The 13058-nt window shown below is 34.3% G+C and overlaps 1 protein-coding gene across 1 annotated transcript; it reads left to right on the top strand.

Moving 5' to 3' along the window:
- Positions 1-3688: 3688 nt before the first annotated feature.
- LOC126880156 (uncharacterized) lies at positions 3689-7883 on the top strand. The gene is made up of 2 exons (XM_050643910.1): positions 3689-4100; positions 4585-7883. Exon 2 carries the CDS (start codon positions 6477-6479, stop codon positions 7881-7883), a length of 1407 nt encoding a protein of 468 aa, XP_050499867.1. The 5' UTR covers positions 3689-4100; positions 4585-6476.
- The last annotated feature ends 5175 nt before the right edge of the window (positions 7884-13058 follow it).

Here is a 13058-nt window from a genome sequence, read left to right as displayed (position 1 = left end):
AATATATTACGATCGATTCTAAGACCTACCGAATATACAAATATAATTTCATAAAAATCGGTCAAGCGGTCTCGGAGGAGTATGGAAACTAACACTGTGACAGGAGAATTTTATAGATGTAAATATATAGATGGCTATTAACAAATAGGGGTTGTTAATAGAAGAGTGAAAATTAAGGGATGTATGTATTTTTTAATTCTACATCATATAAAATTAAGGTAGATACTTTGTCCAAAAAAATAAAAAAAAATGTCAAGGGGGCAACCCCCCTTATAACTTATGGGTATAAAAAATAGATTAAAACCTCTTCAACGTCCTACATGATAAACGTGTAAAAGTTTTATAAAAATCGGCCAAGCGTTTTTGGAGTAGTATGGTAATTAACACTGTTACAGGAGAATTTGATGTATATAGAAGTAACTGCGAATTAAATAATAAAAGTGGCTAACTTTGAACCTAATTAACATAGGCAAAAAGTTTTTTTTATGAAAATTTGTATAAAAATGCCAGCTTTTGAAATCATAAAGTAGATTAGCTCTTCTTCTTCTTCTTCTTCTTCTTCTTCTTCTTCTTCTTCTTCTTCTTCTTCTTCTTCTTCCTCTTCTTCTTCTTCTTCTTTTTATATAGACATTACTCTGTTTGTTTTTCAATGTGCCTCCAGTAAGTTGTCATTCCAACTTTTTCGTGGTCTTCCCACTGATCGTCTTCCTATTGGGGAACCGTCTCTCGCCGTCCTTACTACTCTATTTGTTGTCATTCGGCTTATGTGGTCGTTCCATTCTACTCTTCTGCTTTTCACCCAGTTATTAATCTTGTCCACCTTGCATCTCCTTCGTATATCTGCACTTCTAAATCTATCCCACATCGTCTTACCATCGATTTTTCGCAATGTTTTCATCTCTGCTGTTTCTAGCATTCTTTTTGTCCTTTCTGTATCAGGTCGTGTTTCTGCCGCGTATGTCATTATTGGTCTGATGACTGTTTTGTAAATTCTGCCTTTCACTTCTTTTCCGATGTTTTTATTTCTCCATATTGTTTCATTCAGGCAACCTGCGGCTCTGTTTGCTTTATTCACCTGATCTTCCACTTCTGTTTCGAGCTTTCCGTAGCGGCATAGTGTGATGTCTAGATATTTAAACTCCATGACTTTTTCTATTATTTGACCCTCCAGCTCTAATTTACACCTTATTAGATCTGCTGTTATAACCATGCATTTAGTCTTTTTTGGGGAAATTAACATGTGAAATTTTCTAGCGGTTATATTAAATTCGTGCAGCATACGTTGTAAATCACTTCAGCTTCACTTTGAGAGATTAGTATTGCGTCGTCTGCATAGCAGATTATTTTAAGTTGTTTTTCTCCCATTTGGTATCCTTTTTTTGTTCTTACTTTTTTTATTATTTCGTCCATGATCAGGTTGAACAACAGAGGACTCAGGGAATCTCCCTGTCTTATCCCATTGCCAGCTTCAATTGGGTCAGTTAGTTCATTATCTCCTTTTACTTTTATTGTGTTGTTCTGATAGATATTTTCGATCGTTCTAATTATTCCTAGAGGTACCTCCCTTGCGTACAATAAATGGATAACGTCTTTTAATTTGACCCTGTCGAATGCCTTCTTAAGGTCCACGAAACATAAGTATGTCGGTTTGTTTTATTCTAACGATTTTTCTTGAATCTGCCTCATTATAAATATAGCGTCGGTGCATGATCTTCCCAACCTAAAACCTTGTTGTTCTTCTGCTAATGTCATAATTTTATTCAGTTTGTTTGTTATCACTTTGGTCGTTAATTTTAGTGTTGTGTTTAATAAATTAATTCCTCTGTAATTCTCCGGGTCCGATTTTTCTCCCTTTTTGAAGAGAGGTATTGGGAGGCTTGATCTCCATTCTTATGGTATTCTGTTTTGTTCTATTATTTTTTGGATTAGTTTTAATAATTGTTTGGTCAGGTCTTGTCCTCCATACTTTAGGAGTTCATTCGATATTCTGTCCTCTCCTGGTGACTTTCTATTTTTTAATTTCCTTAATGCTTCCGAGTAGATTTACTCGGAAACTTTTACTTGACTATAGAGTAGATTTACTCTAGTCAATATTAACAAAGTTATTCAAATTGTTTATAAGCAAAAAATGACTCTATTTTACTAAACTTGTTTCGGAGTAAAAAAAACGAATTTTTAATAATTTTTTTCAATACTTTAAAAATATAACTATTATTCTTGTATGTCGTTTCCACAAAATTGCTATGTCATTATTATTTTCTAAAAAATAACATTGCGAGAAAAGCTCTTTGCGATAAAGAAATTGAATAAACTTTAAACTAATGGACGAATCGCCTTAAAATTTTTTGTGCATTATAAGGAATGTTTGACTCAATTTTTAGTGCAACATGAAAGTCTAAAGGCTATTTTCGCAAAAGTTATAGCACATTTTTTATTTTTGAAATTTTAGTTTTATTTTGCACTTTCCGAAACAAAAAAGGATCGGACCAAAATTCAAAAATTGTCATTTTAAACCCTGGATCATTTACAAAAAGAAGAATATTATAAATAATATAGTTAATTACCCTATTTTTATCTGTAGCGATTTACCGAAGAAACTGCCATTTTTGACCCTTATTTGTTAATAACTAAGTTTTTCGTCCGAACTGTGACTGGCATTTTTGTATTTATAATGTATTAGGTATATAGTACCCAAAAAATCCATTTGCAATCTGACTGCTCAAGTGTCCCGACAAAAACCTTATTTCTCTGTACTACTGGTCTCTTGTGGACTTCTGTATGCAGAAACCAGATTGATATACTTGAACTATTTTTTCCGCATATACAGGGTGTTTCATTAATAATTGTCCATATAGTAACTGGAGAAATCTTAGCACAAATTACGAAGATTTAACCTAAAACACTTAAATAAAATGTGGTTCCTTATTGAGTTACAGGGTGTTTTATCTAAAAATTTAAAAACTATTTTTGCTCAGCATTTTAAAACTATTCGACAAATCCTTTTCATACTTGGTAGAAAGTGTAGGTACTGTACACACTACTAAATTAAGATAAATAAACGTTTCTAGCTACTACCAGAGGCGTACTACAGGGGATAGTGGCTGGTTGACCCTTCTAAAAATCTACGCCACTGATGAAATTGCTATTTTAGTGTAATATTTTGATTTTGCAATACTTTTTATGTAAATAATATACTCTTCATTCGTAACGATAAAATGATTAGGTTTGGAGATATTTGAAATTAAAAATCAAGCGACACAATACACTGATCAAAATAACCGTGTCGTTTCATTTTTAACTTCAAATATCTCGAAAACTAATGACTTTATAGTTACAAATGGAGAGTATATTATTTTCATAAAAAGTATTGGAGAATTCAAAAATTGAACGCAAATACCAATTTCGCCAGTGGCGTAGCTTTTGGAAAGGGTCAACCATTCACTTTCCCCCGTCGTACGCCTCTGGTAATAGCCATAAACGTTTGTTTAACATAATTTAGTAGTTTGTACAGTACCTATACCTCCTGCCAAGTATGAAAAGGATACGTCGAATGGTTTTAAAATGCTGAGCAAAAATAATATTGAAACTTTTAGATAAAACACCCTGTAACTCAGTAAGGAACCACATTTTATTTAAGTGTTTTAGGTTAAATCTTCGTATTTTGTGCTAAGGTTTCTCCAGTTGTAACGATCAGTATCCCGATCGTTACTATAAGATTCATTTCTGTAACTATTAAGTATGCAACCCGGTATACGTTCACTCGCATAGAGTGTAATCTAAACTTGAGCCCATTATAATTATTTTGGTTGGTAGTATGGTTAGTGAATTTTACATTTATTCGTTGGCTCATGGGTAAATGACAATTTCCGCCTGTTGACAGGACGGAAAGAAAGTGAAAGTTGATGGTTACTTGATCTTCGGTAGCCGTCTGCAAATGATGTGATTTTCCAGCGACCGGTGTCTAGCCATTTTATTTTATTTAGAAAATAATTATTTAGTTGAAAAGGAATGCATTTAAGTTGGAAAGAAGTTTATTTTATGGTATAAATTATGGTGAGAGTGCTGTTTTAGTTCCAATATCGGAGGATTCTGGACATTGGGTAAGCGCCATTTTTTGTTCTTGCCAAGGAAAAAAAATAACCATTTTCTCATTTTCAATACCATACTTACATTAGGAAAATTGTTATTCTGTAACCATCAGGTCTTAAGTAGTCCCTATAACTACCAAATTTATGTATTCTACTGAGAAAGATTCTTTAAAATTATATGTCCAGTTCAAAGTAATTTCTGACTTAACGACATTTTCCTTTACTTTTAGTTTACGTCTGTAAAGAAATCCTTCTTGTAACATCCAACTTTACAATCATATTTTGCAACAAGTAATCCTTAACCATAGTTTAGTTTTTCAAATGTCTTCACATGGAAAAAGAATCAAGGTCAATCATACTTCAATTACACACCTCAGTGATTCAACTTTTTGTTTCAAGTTTTTTCTACAAACTTTTTATAAATACCTTCCTACATACCGTGTTTCATGTTACTCAAAAGAAGTAATATGACTGAAAGATTTTTGTTTTCTTTTAGTCGCTGGAGAATAGAAGATTTAGTCAACAGAAATAAGAATAATTTTTGAGAAAGAGTGGGAAATTTTGGGACATATTTGGAAGTTTTGATTTTATTGGAATCTTGGTTTTTATGGAATTTATTTTTTTGGAATTCGCCGGTACTGAGAGGTATCTCCAGTTGGTAACAAGGATACACCTCCCTCCTAGGTTGAGGAACACCGCAAGCTACCTTCCTTGGGCCTCTGATCATTCCCTGGAAAGAGTTGGAGAACCCATGGTCACTTGGTAGACCGGACAGGTTTTTATAAGTCAATTTGATTGTAATTTGTTTTAATAATATTTGCACTTTTACCTATTTTTTTTTGTATCAATAACTTAATAATCCTAATAATAGTATACCTTCATTTTCTTAAACATAATTAAACTAAACAATAATTTTTCAAAAATTTTATATTTCAAGGTTAGCTCATTTATTTTAAAATAGTAGGGGGGATTATAAACTATCTGTAAAGATAGTGTGCACATTATCTCAGTTTGAATCCTTATCGAAACTTTGATTTCATTGTCAGGTATTATACTTACGTTTATCACCTCCGAACAGATACGATATTGTCAGCCAATATTGGCTTCTTCATTAACAACAAATTTGTACATACATTTTTACATTAATTAACTTTCATATATAAACCATTCTTTTCATATTTTTCACATATTGTAAAAACCTGTGTTATCAACAGGAGTGTCATAGCTTAGTACGTCCGGTTTAGCTAGTGTATAAAAATTGTATATAGGGGTTATAGGTTTGTTTCATTAAATTTGTTAGTTGTACCTAAATATATGTTTTATTTCCTATAAATTCGCAGATCTAGGTCAAAGTAATAGTACTATAACAGTAATAAGTAGATGCAAGCAGCAGTATAAGTCACTCGGTGAAGTAAAATTCACCAGGCGCCCTCTTCCGTACTTCTAAATATCTTCTTGGTCAATATTTCTCTTCTTTTCATTCTTTTTTATTTTTAATTTATTTGCTTGAACACTTCAGTACTTTACTAGTTATCGTCTTATTTCGGGTGTGCAAATTCGGCCTGATCCTTTCCTGAGTCACACAAAAGGTCTCTTACATATCCAGCTAGCCAGCTCAATAACACTTAACAAGCAATTAAGCTACTCCTTCAAAGCTTATATATATTCTTCCACATCACCTACAGAATTGTTATAATTAACACATAATTCGTTACAATTGACGCTTGCCAACGTGGTACCCGACTTCTCAATAAGACAGTATAATATATTATCTTCTTTTATTTTGGTTGCTTTTGTTGAAAACTTTTCTAGTAAGTATCTATCTGGTTCATTGTTGTATAATTTAGAGTTATATAGAGATATATGTTTGTTCTTTTGTACGTTACTTGGAAAAAAGTAATAAACTAGTGCACTTATATTGCTGTATTGGTACTATTTTAATTTATTTAAAATAATAATCGTAAATCTTGAGTAGGATAATAGTTGAACAGGTATATTGGTTGACATTTCGGTCTGATCGGTTTGGTGATACCTGATTTAGTTTGGAAAATTTTGAATGATTTATTTTTTTTGATATCTAGGTACATTACTGATTTTGATCTAGGTGCAGCTGCAATATACTATAGTTTTGCTAAGTTGTTGCATTCTGTACCTATATATAATTTACAAAGATTTTTTTTTATATACATTTACACTAAATATTTGCTTGAATTATTTTAAATATCTACCCCAAATATATATATATCGGTTATATTTGGTTTGTCGGTTTATTCATTCATCGGTTTAGCAGCTCGTTTAATAGATTGTCGGTTAATTGGTCGTTGTTGGGTTGGGTTCGGTTTGTCTTTGTTGGGTTGGGTTTATTGTTACTAAATTTTCACTACCACCATGTGTACCTTTCAGCCAGAACATTTGTTGGTTAAGGAATTGGACTATGAGCTGAGGATCAGGGAAATAGAGGTTGAGGAAGCCGCTAAATGTGATAGAAAACGCAGTCTATTGCGTGGTGCTCTTAAACAAGAGCAAGGAAATAGGAGTTTCCGACAAATTTCAGCTGCAGCTATTCCTTTCCTGGAACAACAACAGGGAATAAATGAGACACTAGAGGATCTTACGCAAAAGATAAATAATTTTAGAGGGACTGTCCATGATAGCATGTATTCTAGATACATTTCACGTCTTGCTCATATCTCTGGTCGTGTCCACTTATTATGTTGCTCAGATGAGGAGCAACAACTTTACAAACGCTCTATGTCCATTAGGATACTCAGTCTAGAAGGTGAACTCGATTCTCGAGTAAATCCTCTAGCCACGTCCACTCCTGTTTCTTCGGTTCAAGCCTCTAATTCCTTGTTACATCCCAAGCCTGTGCAGGTACATAAGTGGGGAGTTTCGTTTTCTGGTGAAGGTCATTATGACCAAGTAATTTCATTTTTAGATAGGGTAGAATGTCTTCGTGTTTCGAGAGGTGTGAGTGAGGAAGATTTTTTTTCGGCTTCTGCCGAACTATTTACAGGCCATGCTTTTACGTGGTTTATGAACAACCGTGGTAGCTTTACCACTTGGACTGGTTTGGCTCAGAAACTAAAATCCGATTTTCTGCCTTATTCTTTCCAAACTGATCTCTTAGACGAGATCAAGAACCACAAGCAGAAACCTGGAGAATCAGTGACCATGTTTATCAACACTATGTTAGGCATGTGTAGTCGACTAGACACTCCTTTAACGGATAGTTCGAAAATAAAAATAATTTTAAAATGTTTACTACCTTTTTACCATGCCCAATTGGCACTGGTTGATATAGCCAGTATAGAAGAACTCACAGAAAAATGTAAACGATTAGAGGAAACTTTATCTTGGTCTTTTAATCCTCCTACAACCTCGCGATTTAATTCTGGTCCTGGTTTTAATTCTCACTCCTCGAGAAATCGTTCTTGGCAATCTAGACCCCATACACCGAATGTGTCTGTGGCTACTTCTTCTTTTTCTTGTTGGAATTGTCAGGAAGCTGGTCACGCATTTCGGGATTGTTCTAGACCCCAAACCCGGATTTTCTGCCACGGTTGTGGTAAAGATAACACACTGAAACGAAATTGTTTTAAGTGTTCGGGAAACGAGCATGCAGAGGCTCGTACCCTGAGCGTTCCTCAAACAGCAGCCCCATCAGGGAATATGACCGCAGCTGTAGACGAAGCTTCAGGTCCAATACCCGCCAGCAGTTCGAACACCTCTCAGGAAGGAAGAACCACTTCCAACCGGAGGCCAACACGCAAACCGAAATCAGGGAAAAAGTAATTGTTAGTAACACTTCAGTTGACTCGAGCGGTTTGCTTGATCGTAGGTTATTCCCTCCAGTCTTAAGCTGGAATTTTAGTAATAAGCATAATCAAGACGAGGAAACAGTTCCAAATTCTATACCAGGTTGTAAGTTAGTAAATGATAATAATATGTCTATGTTAGTACCAGATAATTTTGAAAATAAATCAGATATTTTGGATTTTGATCTAAATTCTTTATTAGTTAGGAAACATAACGATAATAGACCTTATCTTGAAATTGAAATATTAGGACAATCGTGTTTAGCTCTATTAGATAGTGGCTCGAACATTTCTTTAATAGGTTCGTATTCATTGAAATTATTAGAAAATACGGATATTAATGTTATGCCTATTTCTTCTTTACAAGTCTTTACTGCAGATGGTGCTATACAGTCAATTACAGGTAAATTTGACACAGAAATCGTAGTTGCCAATATTCGGAAACTGATTACATTTTATGTTATACCTTCAGTTAAAAATTCTATAATTCTTGGCATGGATTTCTTGAATGCATTTAATAGTACACTAAATTGCTCAGATTTTTCATTGTTTATATCTTCCTTTAATGTTGCAACTTTAAGTGCCATTCGTGAGTTCTCTAGTTTGTCTAGCTTAGAGCAAAAACAGTTAGAGAATATTATCTCTAAATTTTCATCTATCTCTTCCAAGGATAAATTAGGTCGTACACATTTAATATCCCATACTATCGAAGTGAACACTACAACTCCTTTCAGGCAATATCAATATCCCATACCTCAGGCATGGCAAGCAGATTTAAGTAAAGAAATTGATTCGATGCTCTCTTTAAACATTATCGAAAAGTCGACGTCGTCATTTTGTAGTCCCTTATGGATGACAAAGAAGAAGGATGGATCATTCAGAGTATGCTTCGATGGTCGCAAACTTAATAGTATCACTACTAATCGAGATGCTTATCCCATCCCTCGGATAGATATAATTCTGAGCAAACTTCAGAATGCCAAATATATCTCTTCGATCGATTTATCCAAAGCCTTCTTACAGATTCCGTTAAGCGAAGAGAGTAAGAAGTATACTGCTTTCGCTGTCAGTGGTAAAGGGTTATTTCAATTTGTCACAATGCCTTTCGGTCTAGTTTCAGCTCCGCAAACAATGTGTCGTTTAATGGACTTGGTTATTGGTCCACAACTTGAACCATTTGTATTTTATTATCTCGATGACATTATAGTTGTTACTCCTGATTTTTCCTCACATATTGATATATTGGAGAAATTATTTTCACGCCTTAAAGAGGCTAATCTCACGGTTAATTTAGAGAAATGTAATTTTTGTCGTCCTAATTTGAAATTTCTAGGATATGTTGTTGATCATCAAGGTTTGAGAACAGACCCTGATAAAGTAACCGCTATTAAGGACTTCCCCATTCCTAAAACTACTACACAATTACGTAGGATCTTGGGCATGTGTGGGTACTATCGTCGATTTGTGCCTTCTTATTCTACTTTATTATCACCGCTTACTGACCTCCTTAAAAATAGGAAAAAGGGCCAGACTATCACCTGGACTCCTGAAGCCGACGATGCTTTTCATCGTATTAAAGAAGCTCTTACTAGTGCTCCAGTCATGACTTCACCTGATTTCAGTGAACATTTCTACCTCATGACTGACTGTTCAAATACCGCCTCAGGTGGTGTACTCTTTCAGATGAAAGATGGTTCTGAACACCCCATAGCATATACTAGTAAGAAGCTCAATAAAGCTCAGAAAAATTATTCCACTACAGAGCGTGAACTCCTTGCTATTATTCATGGCTTGGAGGCTTTTCGGTACTATTTAGAAGGTCGTAAGTGTACCCTTATTACTGATCATAGCTCGTTACTCTGGATGCATTCTATGCGTAACCCATCCCAACGTTTGTCTCGATGGATTTGTAAGTTGTCAGCATTTGATTATAATATCGTCCATCGTAAGGCAAATGGTGTTGTAGTAGCTGATGCTTTGTCTCGAACATTTGATGTCAATCTTCTTGACTTATCCACTTTAGTTCCGGATACATGGTATCAGAAAATGGTGGAAAAGGTTACCCAAGAACCTGATCAGTATCCTGATTTTAAAGTAGAAAATAATATCCTTTATAAGCATGTCGTTAGTTCAGTGGAAACTTTGTCTAATATGTCTGATTGGAAGATTGTTGTCCCAACAGCAAACCGGGATGAAATTCTTCGTACATTTCATGATAATGTGACATCTGGTCATTTTGGTTCTTATAAAACATTTAGTAGGATAGCAGAATTATATTATTGGCCTGGCATGCGCAACTATATCAAGAAATATATTTCTAGATGTAGAGTTTGTGCTACTTGCAAGCCAAGTACTATGCCACAAGCTGGATTAATGGGTAATTTAGGAACATTGACTTCCCATGGCAGATGATATCCATGGATCTGATTGGACCATATCCTCGTAGCTACAATGGCTATACCTATTGTTTGGTGGTTGTGGACTACTTTACAAAATTTCCACTAGTTTTTCCTCTTCGGAATGCCACTGTCCCTGCCATTGTGAAATATTTGGAAGAACAAGTCTTTTTGTTGTTTGGTGTTCCCCAAATTGTGTCTTGTGACAATGGTCCTCAATTTGTGTCTAAGGCTTTTAAAGACCTTCTAACTAAATACAAAGTTCAGAAGATCTTTTATAATGCTGCCTACCATCCGCAAGCTAATCATAGTGAGCGAGTGAACCGCAGTATTGTAACAGCCCTTAGATCATACACTTATCCAGATCACAGAGCTTGGGACCAGTATATTCACTCAATAGCTCAAGCCATAAGAACTTCGGTCCATGAAGTTACTCAATGTTCTCCAGCTTATTTGAATTTTGGTAGAAATATTGCTTTGTCTGGTGATTATTTTGGTTTAATTTCGGACAATTCCACAAATCTCCCTCAGATCTCTGAGAAACTCCATCGTTTAGATGATCTTCAGACTTTACCCCCAATATTTGCAGACATCCGAAAGAAGTTAAAATCTTCTTACTTTAAGTCACAGAGTCAATATAATTTGAGGAAAAGAGATTTGCGATTCTTTGTGGGTGATCGGGTATTGAAACGGAATTTCGTTAAGTCTAGTAAAGGTGATGCTATTTCTGCCAAATTTTGTCAGAAATATGTCCCATGTGTTGTCAGTAAAGTAATCTCTCCTTTAATATATGAATTAAAAGATAGTTCGTCCAACCGAAAGCTTGGTCGATTTCATATAAAGGACTTGTTACCAGATAATACTGTCAACGACTTAGCATCTTCGTCGTCAGAAGAAGAAGATTAACTTAACAATATTGATCAAGTTAATTCCTCTTTATAAATTTCAGAAATACTCGATTGTGCAATGAATAGGTTAATGATTGGATTTTGATTTTAGTCACCAGATAGGGACTCTATGTTTTATCTATTATAGTAATCTTTCTAGCTTTCCATATTCTATGTATGTTAGATGCCATTAGTTTATTATTGAGATTTAGCTTAATTTGGTTTATTATTGAACTGGTATGGAACTGTTAACACCTTGTATGTGATTATGCTTATATATGTCATCACTTGTAGATTAGGGTATCTACATAATAGGTTTAGATTAGGATTATCTCGTTTTGTATTTGAATTTGTAGTTTCTACTGGAAAGTTATTTCAGTGCTTAGCATGATTCCTTGGTACATTAGCTTATTTTTGTCTAAAGAAGTCATTGTGATATTTGTTTGGGTAAAGGCAATTTTAGTATACAGTGTGATTCCAAAGTTATACCTCATGTGTCCAAATTTTGATAAAGTTAATTGAGATCAAATTTATGATTAAGACTATGAAACCATTTCATTATTTATTGTAGTGAACATTTCTTAGGAAAGTGGTTTGCCTAGCTTGGCTATGCAAATACGTGGGTTCGAGACTTGTTGCTTATCGATTGTGCACCTGATAGGAAGCAGATTTCATTGCTCACAGTTGCCTAGTTCCAAGCCATACCTCAATTAGTTCAGATGCTGAATCTTTATGATAGAATGTTTAATCATTATTTTAATCATGCACTAGGCATTCTTATTCGATTTTCAGTTTACATTCATTCTGAAGAGACTTAGTCTTAACTTGTATGTTTATCTATCCTTCTTAAGTTTTACTATTTTATTATTCTGATAATGATGGTAACTTCTTTGTTATATTGAAATATTGTAGCTTTTGTATTCACCAAGGGATTATTTTGTTCAAGCATCATCTTTCCGAGGAACTAATTTAATTTTTTTTGGTTCATATGTACCTTTGAGTCAGGATCAATATCCTGTTCTCTGTGAGTAACTAGGGAACATTTTCTTAATCTGCAGTTTCTTTAGAAATTGATTTACTTGTTCTCTAGTATTTCCTTAATTGGATTTATTTATAAGAGTTATCAATATGTGACTTCTTGAGTTATTTCATGTGTGATGACTTCGAAATATTGGTTGGCTTCTTCTGGCCATTCTTATCAATCTGTTGTAGCTATAGCTATATTTAGAGGATCCCAGAATGAGCTAACTTCTTTTATGTCAACTATTCGATTAGGTACCTTTAGGAAGATCTTCCATAGCATCTGATACAATTCGGATGATCAGTTGAATTAGGTTCATGGTACCCAATATGTAATCACTATTAGCACATTTAGTGCTAGGTTGTAGCGTTGCTCACTTAAATCTGCCTGGTTGTTCCACCTTGGATATGCTTCAATATAAATCTGTTGTCCACTGTCGGATCAATTTAGGATAAAAGGCTTGCTACAATAATTTCTTTTCTTGTCAATAACTCTTATATTTATTTTGATATATACTATGGCCTATGTTTGGCTTATCAAGAATTGGCCACGAGATCTACTGATTGTTCACTTTGGATATGCTCTATGTAAATCTGTTGTCCATCGATAGAACGATTGTGTAGTACTCGTCCCATTCGACATTTTTTTTGAGATTAGGAGTTATCTGAATTATGTAATTTAGCAAAGGGTTATAGAAACCTTAAGTATGTATGTTGGTACTATATGTGATATATGGAGTATTAAGATAATCCCATTTACAGGACTCATAATTTGCGGTTAGGTATAATCGATCGAGTCAGATGTAAGTGTGTTTGAGTTAGTCTTTGTATAGGTTATATATAGGTTTG

The sequence above is a fragment of the Diabrotica virgifera genome, chromosome 2 (genome assembly GCF_917563875.1).
Source record: "Diabrotica virgifera virgifera chromosome 2, PGI_DIABVI_V3a".
NCBI lineage: Eukaryota > Metazoa > Arthropoda > Insecta > Coleoptera > Chrysomelidae > Diabrotica > Diabrotica virgifera.
This window is presented reverse-complemented; position numbering and strand designations above follow the sequence as displayed.